This window comes from Rhinopithecus bieti, unplaced genomic scaffold, assembly GCF_001698545.2.
Source record: "Rhinopithecus bieti isolate Rb0 unplaced genomic scaffold, ASM169854v2 scaffold_10347, whole genome shotgun sequence".
Classification (NCBI taxonomy): Eukaryota; Metazoa; Chordata; class Mammalia; order Primates; family Cercopithecidae; genus Rhinopithecus; species Rhinopithecus bieti.
The window spans coordinates 1,957,762-1,973,632 of NW_016806836.1; the positions used below are offsets into that span (position 1 = coordinate 1,957,762).

The window sequence follows — 15,871 nt, forward strand, 5'->3', positions numbered from 1 at the left end:
ATGAGCTCCCAGATTCGTCAGAATTATTCCACCTGGTGGAGGCGCCATGAACCACCTGGACAATTTGCACATGCAGGCCTCCTTATCTGCCTCTCTCTGGGCTTCTATTTACACTGCGACAATGTGGCTCTGGAGGGCGTGGGCCACTTCTTCAATGAATTGACTGAGGAGAAGCGCAAGGGTGCCTTGAAGATGCAAAACCAGCACAGCGGCTGCACTCTCTTCCAGGACATCCAGAAGCTGGCCCAAATTGAGATAGATAAGACCCTGGACATGGCTGGACATGGTGGCTCATGCCTATAATCCCAGCACTTTGGGAGGCCAAGGCAGGCAGATCAGTTGAGGTCAGGAGTTCAAGACCAGCCTGGCCAACACGGTGAAATCCTATCTCTACTAAAAATACAAAAAAAAATTAGCCAGGTGTGGTGGCGCACGCCTGTAGTACCAGCTACTCAGGAGGCTGAGGTGGATCTCTTGAACCTGGGAGGCAGAAGTTGCAGTGAGCTGAGATCACGCCACTGCACTCCAGCCTGGGTGAGTAAAATAAAATAAAATTTAAAAACCCTGAATGCCACGGAAGCTGCCATGGCCCTGGAGAAAAATCTGAACCAGGCCCCTTTTGGATCTTCAAGCCCTGAGTTCTACCCACACAGACCTCCATCTCTGTGACTTCCTGGAGAGTCACTTCTTAGATGAGGAAGTGAAACTCATCAAGATGGGCGACCACTTGACCAACTTTCCCAGGGTAGCCGGCCCCCAGGCTGCCCTGGGCGAGGTTCTCTTGGAAAGGCTCACCCACCCTCAAGCACGACTGGGACCCTTAAGTCCCCTCCCAAAGTATCAGGGCTTCTGCCTAAGCCTCTCCCTCCAGTCACTAGGCAGCTTTTTACCTTGGAGCCTTCTTCCAGGCCTTGGACCAAATGGAAGTAAAGCTCTGTGGAAGTAAATAAAAAACAAAAAACAAACAAAAAAACACCAAACCATGACTCAGGAAAGCACACATACTGCCTGGCATCTTCCCTCCTCTTTCCCTCTTGGCTCTTGTACATTTTTCTCAATGGTTCACTTTAATGTCCTCTGACCCAGAGCCCCTTCACTGCTTCCATAAGTCTCTCTAAGCTAGGGCCATAGAGTTCGAGATCAGCCTGGGCAAAATAGCTAGTCCCCATCTCTATAAACAATGTTTTTCCCAGCACTTTGGGAGGCCGAGACGGGCGGATCACGAGGTCAGGAGATCGAGAACATCCTGGTTAACACGGTGAAACCCCGTCTCTACTAAAAAAATACAAACAAACTAGCCGGGCGTGGTGGCGGGCGCCTGTAGTCCCAGCTACTCAGGAGGCTGAGGCAGGAGAATGGCGTAAACCCGGGAGGCGGAGCTTGCAGTGAGCTGAGATCCGGCCACTACACTCCAGCCTGGGGACAGAGCGAGACTCCGTCTCAACAACAACAACAACAACAACAAAAATGTTTTAAAAGACAAAACAAATTTTAAAGAGAAAACAAAAAAAAAAAAATAAAGCTGAGACCAGAACTAGACTGCACACTCTGGAGGAACAAACCCTGGATTCACAGGCAGAATACAAGGATTTGCCTGCTTGTCTTTATGATGGGAGGGTTCTGATATGTTTCCAAGGAGTCATGAGACCTTGGGCTATTAGCTTTCCCCCTCTGGGCCTTGGGCTCCTCTTCAGTTTCATGATGAGGCTGTTCCATCTCTACCATGACATTCTGCAATCTTGTGACACTGTGGCAAAGGCCAAGATTAGGGTTGAGTTTTTTTTTTTCTTTTTAATAGACAGGGTCTCACTCTCTCACCTGAGCCAGAGTGCAGTGGCACACTCATAGTTCACTGCAGCCTCTACCTCCTAGGAGGCTTAAGTCTCAGTGGGAAGGGGAATGAGGGTACTGTGGGGCTACTTCTGAGTACCCCAACCTTGGGAGAGGTGACTTAGTCAGATGTAGGATGTACCCTACTACCCTACTGGCATGGGGGACAGATGCCTCTGCAGGGCTGAGGAATGGGGTCCACACGGGAAAACTGCCTGGAGATAGTAAAACTAACCTGTCATCATGCCAGTGCTGACCTAGGTCTTCAGAGCTGCTCTGGGGCCTGGTCCTGCTGGTTGCAAGGGACAGGGGATGAGGGCCCTAACCTATTCCAGGGGCCTCCTGTTCTATTCCCTCAACCCAAAAGGGAAACCTAGGAAAGAAAACTTTACCTAAGAAAAGGACCAGATCAACCCCCTCATACACAAGTGCACACAAATAACAGCTCAAAGCACCCTTTGTCGTTTTTATTATTTATTTTTATTTTTTGAGATGGAGTTACTCTCTTGTCGCAATGGCACAATCTCGGCAACCTCTGCCTCCAGGGTTCAAGCGATTCTCCTGCCTCAGCTTCTTGAGTAGCTGGGACTACAGGTGCGTGCCACCACGCCCAGTACATTTTTGTAATTTTAGTAGAGACAAGAGTTTCACCATGTTGGCCAGGACGGTCTCGAACTCCTGACCTCCAGTGATCCACTGGCCTCGGCCTCCCAAAGAGCTGGTATTACAGGTGTGACCCACCGTGCCCGGCCCCTTTCTCCTTTTTAATAGGTTTTCTCCTTAGGAGTTTTTTGTTTGTTTGAGACAGAGTTTTGCTGTTGTTCCCCAGGCTGCAGTGCAATGGCGTGATCTCAGCTCACGGCAACCTCCGCCTCCCGGGTTCAAGCGATTCTCCTGCCTCAGCTTCCTGAATAGCTGGGATTACAGGCATGAGCCACCACGTCCGGCTAATTTTGTATTTTTCGTAGAGACGGGGTTTCTCCATGTTGGTCAGGCTGGTCTCAAACTCCCGACCTCAGGTGATCTGCCCGCCTCAGCTGCCTGAAGTGCTGAGATTACAGGCGTGAGCCACCGCGCCCAGCCTGCTTAGGAGTTTTTTTGAGACTTTTCCCCCCAAAATTTGTATCTTTCAATTAAGGAAAATAGCCTATGGAACTACAGAGACTTAGGGACACAAACCAGAGCGCCTTACTCCCTCTTGTGCTCTTCCACTGCAAACTGCTAAAAAAGTCTTAATTAACAGAAGGTAACATTTCAGGTATTCCGGAGGAAGGACATACCTTAAGGGCAGCAGATTTTAAATTAAATTCTTTTTCCTTTTCTTTTCTTTTTTTTTTTTTTTTTTGAGGCGGAGTCTCGCTCTGTAGCCCAGGCTGGAGTGCAGTGGCCGGATCTCAGCTCACTGCAAGCTCCGCCTCCCGGGTTTACGCCATTCTCCTGCCTCAGCCTCCCAAGTAGCTGGGACTACAGGCGCCCGCCACCTCGCCCGGCTAGTTTTGTATTTTAGCAGAGACGGGGTTTCACCGTGTTAGCCAGGATGGTCTCGATCTCCTGACCTCGTGATCCGCCCGTCTCGGCCTCCCAAAGTGCTAGGATTACAGGCTTGAGCCACCGCGCCCGGCCTAAATTAAATTTTTTTTCTTTCTCCACTTTTAAAGGATAGGTAGTTGACTTGTATTTATTTAATTTTTAAAACAGGGTCTCGCTCTGTCGCCCAGGCTGAAGTGCAGCGGTGTGATCACGGCTTGCTGCAGCCTCAACCTCCCAGACTCAAGCGATCCTCCCACCTCAGCCTCCGGAGCAACTGGGATTATAGGCACGCACCACCATGCCTGGCTAATTATTATTATTATTTTTTTTGTAGAGATGGGGTCTCGCTCTTTTGCCCAGGCTGGTTTGCAACTCCTGGGATCAAGCGATTCTCCCGCCTTGACGTCCCAAAGTGTTGGAATTACAGGCGTGAGCCACAGCGCCCGGCCTCAGCTCTATTAATGTTAACAAATATGTATACAAACCTAAGGGACAAGCATTAACTTCCTCCATTTCCCCGACCCCTGCCATCCGTACTTGGCTTCTGAGTCCCCTTCATTGGATGTGATTTTGGATTAGCCCTTCCCATACCCAGACCTCAGTTTCCCTATCTGTACAACAATAATTATACATTCCCTTCCCAACAAAACACATCAAACCTAACGGACAGAGATCGACTGGGCTGCAGAAGCGCGCTAAGTAATAGGTCATGAGTCAAGTAAAATGACTGACAACATAAACTCCTCTTGGGCCAAGCCAATGCCACCCTCGGCCACCGCTCTTCTGGGCTGTTGTAGGAGAGGCGCTGCCAAGCCATCGCGAGCCACGCCCCAAGAGAGCTGGGCCCGCATTCGCCGCGCCCAACCCTGCGGCCCAGGGAAGGGACCCAGATGACGTCACAACCACTCCTATGTAACACTCCGCCAGGAGATAAAGTAGTCCCCAACCCATAGTGGGCCCCATGCCAAATATAGCCGACGTATAAAATCCCAGAGTCTCTTCAGACCCGATTATGGCTTTGAGGCCTCGGAGCGACCTTCCGGAACACTGGAAATGTGTCTTTCCCGGAGCCAGCGGGAGAAGTAGTTCCGGCCTACAATAGGCCGATGGGTTCCTCCGCAGCGGGGGAAAGAGGATGGCGACCTCGTCGATGCCGGAGTCAGAGAGGAACGTGGCTACGAAAGCCTCAGGTGAGCTTCGGGTAGAGTCAGGCGGCCCCACCGTACCCTGCCGTGGAGTGAGGTCACACTGCGAGGTTACCCGGAGGCGAGTTCCCGGGCCGGCGGGGCTGTCCGAACAGGGCCCCGGGGTCCCAGGCCCTTTAGTCGCTCTCGCACTTGCCTGAACGGAAACCCGGCGCCACCACAAGATGGCGTCGGGCCTGGAGCACAGGCAGCGCCGGGGACAGCCCCAAGTCGCCAGGCCCCGAGACCGTCGCTGTCAGCCCCCTCCACAGGGGAACCGTGGGGGGGAGCGAACCACTGACCCAGGGGGCCAGCGGGCTGTACCACCGACCCTGCAACCCGGGGGGACGCGGGGGCTGAAGGGCTGAACCACGGAGCCCGGATAGGATTCACAGAGAGAAACGCTCCACGAGAATCGTGGGGGCGAGGGAAAGGGTCAAGATTACCAGCCATTGACCACCTTCACGGGAAGGGCCTTAGCCTGGGAAGCACAGCTTCTCCGTCAAGTTTTTCCCGAGCTCCCCTCGCAATACACCAGGAAGCCCCGCCCCGTCGGAGACTCAGTCTTTGCATCTGCAAAATGGGCGCAGGGGTGCAGCTGGGTGGGCTGCGGTTGCCGGGGCTGGGGAGATGGCCCACTTGTTCCAGCCACGGTCACTTCTCTTCGCAGAGTGAAGTCCCCAGACCCTACGCCACGCTGTCAGGCAGCTCCCTGATCCGATGGAGGAGAACGAGGTGGAGAGCAGCAGCGACGCGGCCCCTGGGCCTGGCCGGCCCGAGGAGCCCTCTGAGAGCGGCCTGGGTGTGGGCACCTCGGAAGCCGTGTCGGCCGACAGCAGCGACGCCGCAGCCGCCCCGGGGCAGGCAGAGGCCGATGACTCTGGCGTGGGGCAAAGCTCGGACCACGGCAGCCGCTCTCAGGTATGGACCGGGCTAGACGGCGTGGGTGGAGGTAAGGACCGCGAGCATCAGTGCCTGACAGCCGGGAGGAAACAGTCAGCAAGGCTTGTTTGTAGCTAATACTTGGTGTTTCTGGGTTACTGTGAGCCAGGCACCAAGCCAAGCCCCTAAAATGGGGGCTTCATACCTTCTAAGACACATACCATTTTTCTCCACATCTTATAGAAAAGGATGCCGAGGTACAGAGTGCAGACAGAGCCAGGATTCAAATCTAGGCTATGGTCCTAGCTACTATAGTACCCACAGTTCTCACACTTTGAGAGGCAGATGTCTAGGCCAGGCGTGGTAGCTCGTTGCCTGTAATCCCAGCACTTTGGAAGACTGAGGTGGGAGGATCACTTGAGCCCAGGAGTTGGAGACCAGCTTGGGCAACATAGCGAGACCTCATCTCTACCAAAAAAAAAACAGGGCAGGTGTCCTGGGTTAAGACCGGTCCTGCCTCCAGTTTACTGGGAGACCTCTTTGAGCCTCAGTCTCCTGGCTAAAGTAGAGCAGAAATACTTGCTTTCAGAGGTGCTTGTGAGCTCCCACCAGACATCCTCTTGCAAACATTTTGTAAACCATCTCCTCCTGGCTGTGCCACTTCCAAACCGTGTGATCTTGAGCAAGCTACCCAACATCTAACTCTGTTTCCTCATCTGTGAAGTGGGAATGGAAAATAGACCTGCCTCAGAGTTTTTGTGAGGATGAAATAAATTAACATATGTAAAGCTAATAATTAAAACGGTGCTCAGCACATTGTAAGCACTCAATAAGTATTAGCCATTCTTATCTGCAAGATAATGATCATATTCAGTATATCACGTGATAGAAGTGCACAGCAGTGGTCATCACTTTGGGGTCCTGGGGTTTCATTAGTTCAGCAGAGATGGGGGCCTACCATGTGCTCAGCATGTGCTGGGCCCTGGAGATACAGCAAGGGAAAAGACAAGTTTGTTCCAGGCCCTTGTGGAGGGCACAGTCTGGCAGGGAGGCTGTTACAAGGCACGATGAACCCCACAGTTATGTGGTGCTGGGGACACAGGCAGCTGCAGCACTGAGGGTGAAGAAGTCCTGACTTGGCCTCAAAGTCAGCATTGACTTTCTAGAATAGGTACCAGCTAAATGGTGGTGAGAAGGCTGGGTAAGATTTAGCCATAGGGTGATGTTGGGAAGAGTTTCAGGCAGAGGGAATGATTTATGCAAAAGCCCAATGACAATAGCTCCCCCTGGCTGTGGTGTAGACCCTGGCTATGGCTTAGGAGTCCCTTCCCTTATTTTGGGGTATCCGGTGATGAGATCCAGGGACCCTGTGACTTTTTCCTGGGGGACTCTGTGATTGGAGGGCCTCTGTCACTGGTCCTCAGTGGGGCTGAGGGCATGAGTGGCTTCACTGACCATGTCCTTGGGCCAGAGAGCTCTGTCTAGCAGGTGGGAGTTGGCAGGCTGCCCTGCCCCATACCCTGCTGCTAAACTTCTTACCTCCCTGTTTCATGCCCCTCAGGAGGAGGTATCCGAGAGCAGCTCGAGCGCAGACCCCCTGCCTAATGGCTGCCTCCCTGATTCATCGTCTGTGTCCCATGGGCCAGTGGCAGGGGTGACAGGGGGCCCCCAGCACTTGTGCACTCTAGTGCACTCCCAGACCCCAACATGCTGGTGTCAGACTGCACAGCTTCCTCCTCGGACCTGGGCTCAGCCATCGACAAGATCATCGAATCCACCATCGGGCCCGACCTCATCCAGAGTGAGTCAGGCAGAGGAGCCCCACAGGGGTTTCCCTGCAGTGTCCTGCAGCCAGCTGTTCCCACCCTAGCTGCATGAACTCAGGCAGATTACTTTCCCATGCGGAATGTGCAGAGTGGAAACAGTCACCCCTGTCTCATGGTGGTAAATGAGGATTTAATGAGACAACACGATAAGGTTCTCAGCATAGCGCCTGGCATATGACAGACTCTCAATAAATAATATAAACTGTTATTGCTTACCTTGTCCCCGGGACTGTTCTAAACTTTACATACAGTAGCTCATTTAATCCTCCCAATAACCCCAAAAGGTAAAGAATGTTATGTTCACAGTCCAGATGAAAAATATGAGGCACTGAGGACATACATAACTTACCCACTGTCACCAGCAAGCAGTGTGGGGTGTCGGGCCATGAGCTCAGACAGTCTGACTCCAGAGCCGTGTCACCCAGGCTGGAGAGCAGTGGTGCAATCATAGTGCGCTGCAACCTCAGACTCTTGGGCTCAACGGATTCTCTGCTTCAGCCTCCAGGGTAGCTGGGATTACAGGTGCACACCACCTTTTTGCTGGGTTGGCTAGGCTTTTCTTGAACTCCTGGGTTCAAGCACTTCTCCTGCCTCATCCTCCCAAAGTATTGGGATTATAGGCATAAGCCGTGACACATGGTGCTGTACCCACTTTTTGTTAATGATATTTATAGAGACTATAGTACCTCAAAAAGCCCTGGGATAGTCTGGGAAGCCAGCCCTAAGAAAGTGGTGCAGGAGCTAGTCCTTTACTTTGAAAAGTTTGGAGAGGAAGGAGGACTTTTCAGGTTTGGTGGTCAAAGCCTGGGCAGCTGGTGTAGCTGTGGCATCTTGTGTAAGTGTGGGCCAGCTGCTGAGTCAGCATGTCACACTAGACCTCCAGACAGCCCTGCCAAGGGAGTCAGCTGAGGCTCGGGGCGACACAGCTGGTTTGCAGTCACACATGGGAGCCAGAATGACTGTGGACCAGCCCCGCTCACAGACCAAAGTGGGGCCCATGGGGGTGGGCCTGTTGCTGGGAACCCCTCCCCAGGAGGTGTGACCCTTCCCCAACTCTGCCCAGGCTGCATCACTGTGACCAGTGCCGAGGATGGCGGGGCGGAGACCACGAGGTACCTGATCCTGCAGGGCCCAGATGATGGTAAGACCCCAGGTGCCAGAATCAGGGAAGACCTGCGGTGGGCAGGGGTATAGATGAGGACGGGCTCTGCTGTGGATTCCCTCTGTGGCCCTGGCAGGGTATCCACTGCTTTGGGTCTCAGTTTTCCTACTGACGGGGTGGCCTCTGGTGGGGAATTTGGTTCTGCACTCCCTGGGTCTGCCTAGGAGGGGTAGCTACAGCTCACGGCCAGTGCTGCCCTCCATTTAACCGCCCACCAATTGCCTCACCCACCCCCAGGAGCTCCCATGACATCACCAATGTCCAGTTCCACCTTGGCCCACAGCCTGGCAGCCATTGAGGCCCTGGCAGATGGCCCCACATCCACATCCACATGCCTGGAGCCACCTGAGGAGGCACAGGGTGGGCCCAGCTCCCCGGTGCAGCTGCCTCCAGCCTCTGGTGCTGAAGAACCAGACCTGCAGAGCCTGGAGGCCATGATGGAGGTGGTGGTGGTGCAGCAGTTCAAGTGCAAGATGTGCCAGTACCGGAGCAGCACCAAGGCCACACTGCTGCGCCACATGCGGGAGCGCCACTTCCGTCCAGGTGCCTCAGTAGCAGCCTACCTGCTTGGACTGCATGAGTGGGGGTGGGGTGCTGGGAGCCAGACATGGCAAGCTTGTCTTACCCTCTCCCCACCCCCAGTAGCAGCAGCCACAGCAGCATCTGGTAAAAAAGGACGTCTACGGAAGTGGAGCACCTCCACCAAGACCCAAGAGGAAGAGGGACCGGAGGAGGAGGACGATGACGACATTGTAGACGCTGGAGCCATTGATGACCTGGAGGGTAGGCCACCATGGTTTCTAGGCCTACCATCCCTATGCCCATCTAGACATACTCACTGAGCTTTCACTTGGAGGGCCAGGAAAGGGGAATTGGCATAGACACATCCATAGGTCCCTCCAGTATAAGACAGAGGAGGTTGTGCTCTGGGACCAGGACCTTTGTGTATAGTTGTGCAGGCTGCATACTGGAAAAGAGCACAGGGGGCCCTGTTCACAATTGCACCACAGAAATAGAATGCAAATAAAGGTGCGAGAGAAGGTCCTCGCCCTGTTGCTCAGGCTGGAATGTAGCATCATGATCGTTGCTCACTGGTACCTTGAATTCCTGAGCTCAAGCCATTTTCCCATCTCAGCCTCCCGAGTAGCTAGGGCTACAGGTGCCTGCCAGCATGCCTGGCTAATTTTTTAGTTTTTGTGGAAACGGGGTCGCCCAACCTGGACCACATGGCGAAACCCCATCTCTACGAAAAATGCAAAAATTAGGCCGGAGTGGTATGTGCCTGTAGTCTCAGTTACTTGGGAGGATCACTTGAGCCCAGGAGGTCAAGACTGCAGTGAACTGTAATTGTGCCACTGCACTCCAGCCTGGGCGACAGAGCGAGACCCTGTCTTAAAAAAATGGGGAGGCTGAGGCAGGAGAATGGCGTAAATCCGGAAGGCGGAGCTTGCAGTGAGCTGAGATCCGGCCACTGCACTCCAGCCCGGGCGACAGAACGAGACTCCGCCTCAAAAAAAAATAAAAATAAATAAAAAAATGAAAAAAAGAGGAATGCTGGGCGTGGTGGCTCACGCCTGTAATCCCAGCATTTTGGGAGGCTGAAGCAGGTGGATCACATGAGGTCAGGAGTTCAAGACCAGCCTAGCCAACATGGTAAAACCCCATCTCTACTAAAAATACAAAAAATTAGCTGGGTGTGGTGGTGGGCACCTGTAATCCCAACTACTTGGGAAGCCGTGGCAAGATAATCAGTTGAACCTGGGAGGTGGAGTTTGCAGTGAGTCGAGATCGTGCCACTGCACTCTAGCCTGGGTGACAGAGCAAGACTCTGTCTCGAAAAAAAAAAAAAAGAAAGAAAGAAAAAGAAATTGTCTTGCTGAGTTGCCCAGGCTGGTCTCAAACTCCTGTCCTCAAACAGTCCTCCCACCTCAGCCTTCCAAAGCACTGGGATTACAGGTGTGAGCTGCTGTGCCTGGCCCTAAAATATTTCAGTATGCTGTCATTATAACAATTGGTGTTTTGGCCGGGCGCGGTGGCTCATGCCTGTAAGCCCAGCACTTTGGGAGGCTGAGGCGGACGGATCACGAGGTCAGGAGATTGAGACCATCCTGGCTAACACGGTGAAACCCCGTCTCTGCTAAAAATGCAAAAAATAAATAAATAAATAAAATTGTTGGTGAGTTTTTTAATACCAATTTTTTGAAATTCATTATTTTACACTTAATTATATCTCAGTTTGGACTAGGCATATTTCAAGGGCTCAATAGCTACATATGGCCGGTGGCAGCTGTTTTGGATAGGGCCGCCGTAGAGTTTGTGGACTTTAATATTTATTTAAACTTTTTTCTAACTGGCTGTACACTGTCTGGAGGAAGGGGTGCTTTTTCCCTGTTCACATGAAGATGCTTTATGAGCTAGTGGTAGGTACCAGGAAGGGTAGAGAAAGAACTTCAGGGGCTCAGGGCAGGAGCACCAAGTCAGCCAGAGGAGACCAGGAGGGCTTTCTGGAGGAAGCATCACTGGTGGCTCAGAGGAGGAGTGTACACAGGGGTGGGGAAGTGAGCTGGGGAGGGGGTTAGGGCTGAAAGGACAGGTCCCGCCACTGTTCACCAACTTTACTGTCCCCCACAGAGGATAGCGACTATAATCCAGCTGAGGATGAGCCCCGAGGCCGGCAGCTTCGGCTCCAGCGCCCCACCCCCAGTACCCCAAGGCCCCGAAGGAGACCTGGCCGGCCCCGGAAGCTGCCCCGCCTGGAGATCTCAGATCTCCCAGATGGTGAGGTTTGGTCTTGGGAGGGGCTTGTGTGGGTGGGTCAGGAGTGGCCTCACTCCCTGCTTGTCTCTGTGGAGTTGTGGGGACTGAGTGTGCCCTGCAGGGCAGCTGTCTCAAACCAGCTCACCTGCAGGCCTCCTGAGAAAGGAGAAAGCCCTCAAAGACTCATGCTCAAGAAACCCTGACTCAGGAATCTATCTCAGCTTTACGGAAATGCCTTTCACCACAATTTGTCATAGCAAAAGAGAAATTTGGGTCTCTATCACTGAATGAATAAGATAAATTTTAAATATTACTGAAATAAGAAGAGAGAAGTAAGTCTGAGGCCTGGGACTATCAGAGGAGCCCTGGTTCAGAGCATTAATGGCTGGGGGACAGGAAGGACCCAGCCGTGGTGTGAGCACCGGCTCTGCCGCCTGCAGTCTGTGTGACTTGGAGCTTAAATCTCCAGTCCCTTTATTTATGCATGGAGGTTATAGCAGCATGCCTATTAGGATTGCGTAAGGGTTAAATATACACACAGGAGTACAATGGCAGCTGTTTATGGTTGGAGAATTGTTGTATTATTATTATTATTTGTTTTTGAGACGGAGTTTCACTGTTGCCAAGGCTGGAGTGCAGTGTCATGATCTTGGCTCACTGCAACCCTCGCCTCCCAAGTTCAAGCGATTCTCGTATCTCAGCCTCGAGTAGCTGGGATTACAGGCGCCCATCACCACACCAGCTAATTTTTTAGTAGAGACAGGGTTTCACCACATTGGTCAGGCTGGTCTCAAACTCCTGACCTCAGGTGATCCGCCCACCTCAGCCTCCCAAAATGCTGGGATTACAGGTGTGAGCCACCGCACCTGGCCTATTTTATTCTTTAGTCTCTGTTTCAAAAAGGCCTTTTTACCAAGGCATATATGTATGGAAAGTTACACATATTCTGCCTAGGTCAATGAGTTTTCACAAGGTGCACACATCTGTGTAACCAAGCACCTGTATAACCCAGTCAAGAAACAGAATGTTACCTGCATTGTCTGTATTGTTAATTTTTCTAGTACATATTTAATGTTTAAATACTGTCGATGTTTTTGAAGAGGTAACTGATTTAGATCGTCCAAACTTCAAATGGTTTGCAAGCACAGAAGTCACGTCTTCTCCTTCCTTCCCTCCCATCAGCCCTCCAGCTGCCTGACCTCCCTAGGGAATGCGGGTGTTAAAGCACTGCTATTGCTTTCCAAGCCTTAGAATGTTCTGCGAAGTCACCAAAGCTGCCATTCTGGCCTCCTTTGGATAAATGGGGCAAATGAGACTCCGGGAGAGGAATGGCTTTGCCTGTGGGTGCACAGCACATCAGTGACAGCTGTGCCTGGAACCCAGGTCTCCTGACTGGAAGGTCCCAGCTCTCGTCGCTGCTCTAATCCAGGCCAGGTCCTACCATGCTGACAGAATGTCAGCTGTTGGGCGGTAGGATGCACGCTGCCCTCTAACCAGAGGCTGTCTGTGTCATGTGACTCGAAGCACCCATCAGTGGTCTGTGATGAGTGGGTGGGAGGATATTTTGGCTGGCCTCTGGCCGACTTGTCCACGTCTGTCCTGGTGTGTCAGTGGCTGGCTTGTGACCTGGCATGTCCGTGGCAGGTGTGGAAGGAGAGCGTCTAGTGAGTTCCCAGAGTGGACAGAGCCCTCCAGAGCCACAGGATCCTGAGGCTCCCAGCTCCTCAGGCCCAGGACACCTGGTGACCATGGGCAAGGCAAGCAGGACCCCTGTGGAAGCTGGTGTGAGCCAGTCAGATGCAGAGAACGCAGCCCCCTCCTGCCCGGATGAGCATGACACTCCACCGCGGCGCCGAGGTCGACCTTCCAGGCGCTTCCTAGGCAAGAAATACCGCAAGTATGTGGAGCAGAAGTGAGGGTGGGGCAGGTGTGTGGTTAAGCCACCAACCCCAGCAGACCTTTCCCCAACACCCTCTTCCTGCAGGTACTATTACAAGTCGCCCAAACCGCTTTTGAGGCCCTTTCTGTGCCGCATCTGTGGTTCTCGCTTTCTGTCCCACGAGGACCTGCGCTTCCACGTCAACTCCCATGAGGCTGGCGATCCCCAGCTCTTCAAGTGCCTGCAGTGCAGCTATCGTTCCCGCCGCTGGTCCTCTCTCAAGGTGCGGGAGCCAAAGAGGCTTGGGGCTCATGGGAGGGTGAAGAAGGCAAGCAGAGGCCAGCTGGTGCCACTGAGGGAGAATGGAGTCACAGAGCATCCTGGCTCACCGTCCTGCTCTTCAGGATGCGTGTCTGGCTCATTGGTGCACTGAAGAACGCTCAGCTCCTCAGAGCCTGCAGGAATGTGGGGAGGTGCTGGGAAGGGCTGCAGCAGGCAGTTTTGCAGGCAGCACAGTGCACAGCGGCAGCATATCTTTGCCATCACAGACACCGTAAAACTGTTTTCATCTGATTCCATGTGTTAGAAAGATTTCCAGCAGATGGCAGTCATGTGTCTCAAGAAAAGCGTTCCTTTTAGGCCAGGAGCAGTGGCTCACGCCTGTAATCCCAGCACTTTGGGAGGCTAAGGTGGGTGGATCACCTGAGGTTGGGAGTTTGAGACTAGCCTGGCCAACATGGAGGAACCCGTCTCTACTAAAAATAGAAAATTAGCTGGGTATGGTGGTGCATGCCTGTAATCCCAACTACTCGGGATGCTGAGGCGGGAGAATCGCTTGAACCTGGGAGGCAAAGATTGCAGTGAGCCAAGATCACGCCACTGCACTCCAGCCTGGGCAACAAGAGCGGGGAAAAAAAAAAACCACGGTTCCTTTTTCTCCTTAATGCAAGCTACCACATGGCCTGCAGCAGCCCTGAGCCTTTTATGCAGTAACTGGATAATTAAATCCTTATTGCAGCTCAGTGAGGTCGTAGGTGTCCATAGTCCCATTTTATTGACCCAGGAAACCATGGCTCGGCCTGGCCAATGTGCAAGTTGGCAGCTGTGGGAGAGGGTACTTTCAGGCATGGTGGTCAGAGCAAGCCCCTGTGCTCTGTGCATGCTGTGCTTTGGGCTGTTCCCTGGGTTCTGCAGAGAGGATGTCCTGTAACACAGTGGGAGAGGTGGAGGCTGTGGCGCCATGCTGCCTGGCTTCAGCTCCAAGCTCTGCCATCACAAGGTCCCTCCACCCTGAGACTTAGGTTCCTCTGTCAAGTTGTGAGCCAGCACGGAGTGGGTGCTCTCGCTGGGTAGAGTCCCTGGGCCTTCCTAGGCCTTGACCCTTGCATCGAGGTGTGTTGTCCACACGCCTGTGTTCTGTGAGCTGCTCCTGCAGCAGCCCTAAGGCTGTGGCCACAGGTATGGTAGGGATGGGGATGGGAGAGGAGGCCAAGCCCCAGCCCACTATCGTTTTGTCTGTCTCCCAGGAGCACATGTTCAACCACGTGGGCAGCAAACCCTACAAGTGTGACGAGTGCAGCTACACCAGTGTCTACCGGAAGGACGTCATTCGGCACGCCGCTGTGCACAGCCGAGACCGGTCAGTATGGGGGTGGGAGGGACCCGGGCAAGAGACACTAGGTTGAGTGGGGCAGTGGAGGCCCGGGATAACCATGGTTCCCACTTACCGCACTGCTGCTCTGAGCCAGCCCTATTTGCTGCACACTACAGGCATGAGCAGAAAGGCAGTTCACCCCAGATCATTTGGCTTAGAACAGGACAGTACGAGGACCTTGAGGTCCCCAGCTCAACCTCTTACCTCTTGTGAGCTTTAGTTTCTCATCAAATGGGGGCAATTGTTGAGGGGATTGAAGGAAATTATGTACCTAAAGGAGTTCAGTAAATGATCCAAGATCTTCCGGACTCCAGATCCTACTCATCTCTCACAGGGCTGAGAGTGCACCTGAGAGAGAGAAACAAAGTTCTTAGGCGCCTGATTGCTCACAGGATTATAATTCGATCTGGAGCTTCAGGTAGGAGTTGGCTTCATGAGAGGTGGTTTGTGAGCAGAGGTTGGAGACAGATCCCCTGGGACAGCTCCAGCTGTGTGTGTGTGGAAAAGCCAGCCCAAGATGCTTTGAGGTTTCTTTTTTTAAAATGAAAAGAAAAAAGGGGGGTTCTGTGGCCAAGTAAGATTAGTGTAGGATCGCCGGGCGCGGTGGCTCAAGCCTGTAATTCCAGCACTTTGGGAGGCCAAGACGGGCGGATCACGAGGTCAGGAGATCGAGACCATCCTGGCTAACCCGGTGAAACTCCGTCTCTACTAAAAAATACAAAAAACTAGCCGGCCGAGGTGGCGGGCGCCTGTAATCCCAGCTACTCGGGAGGCTGAGGCAGGAGAATGGCATAAACCCGGGACGTGGAGCTTGCAGTGAGCTGAGATCCGGCCACTGCACTCCAGCCTGGGCGGCAGAGTGAGACTCCGTCTCAAAAAAAAAAAAAAAAAAAAAAATTAGTGTAGGATCACCAGCTTGCCAAGCTGTTCAACACCTCTTTCCTGCAGAATTTCTTAGAGCTTTTATTGACTGATTGACAGAGTCTTACTCTGTCACCCAGTCTGGAGTGGAGTGGCACAATTACAGCTCACTACAGCCTCGGCCTCCCAGGCTTAAGCGATCTTCCTGCTTCAGCCTTCGGAGTAGCTGGGAACTACAGGTGCTAACCACGACAGCTGGCTAATTTTTTATTATTTACTAATTTTTTTTTTGTAGAGACAGTGTCT

The 15,871-nt window shown here is 52.9% G+C and overlaps 1 protein-coding gene and 1 pseudogene across 1 annotated transcript in view; both read left to right on the top strand.

The window, feature by feature from the left end:
- On the top strand, positions 1–4,904 carry LOC108533402 (ferritin light chain-like; annotated as a pseudogene).
- The window catches only part of ZNF335 (zinc finger protein 335), a 23,460-nt gene continuing 12,394 nt past the window's right edge, over positions 4,806–15,871 (top strand). Inside the window, 10 exon segments of the mRNA XM_017877918.1 lie at positions 4,806–5,465; positions 6,988–7,084; positions 7,087–7,227; positions 8,316–8,393; positions 8,652–8,957; positions 9,057–9,197; positions 11,046–11,192; positions 12,816–13,068; positions 13,156–13,333; positions 14,577–14,689. Of these exon segments, the coding sequence (XP_017733407.1) occupies positions 5,265–5,465; positions 6,988–7,084; positions 7,087–7,227; positions 8,316–8,393; positions 8,652–8,957; positions 9,057–9,197; positions 11,046–11,192; positions 12,816–13,068; positions 13,156–13,333; positions 14,577–14,689 (1,655 nt within the window). The 5' untranslated portion in view covers positions 4,806–5,264.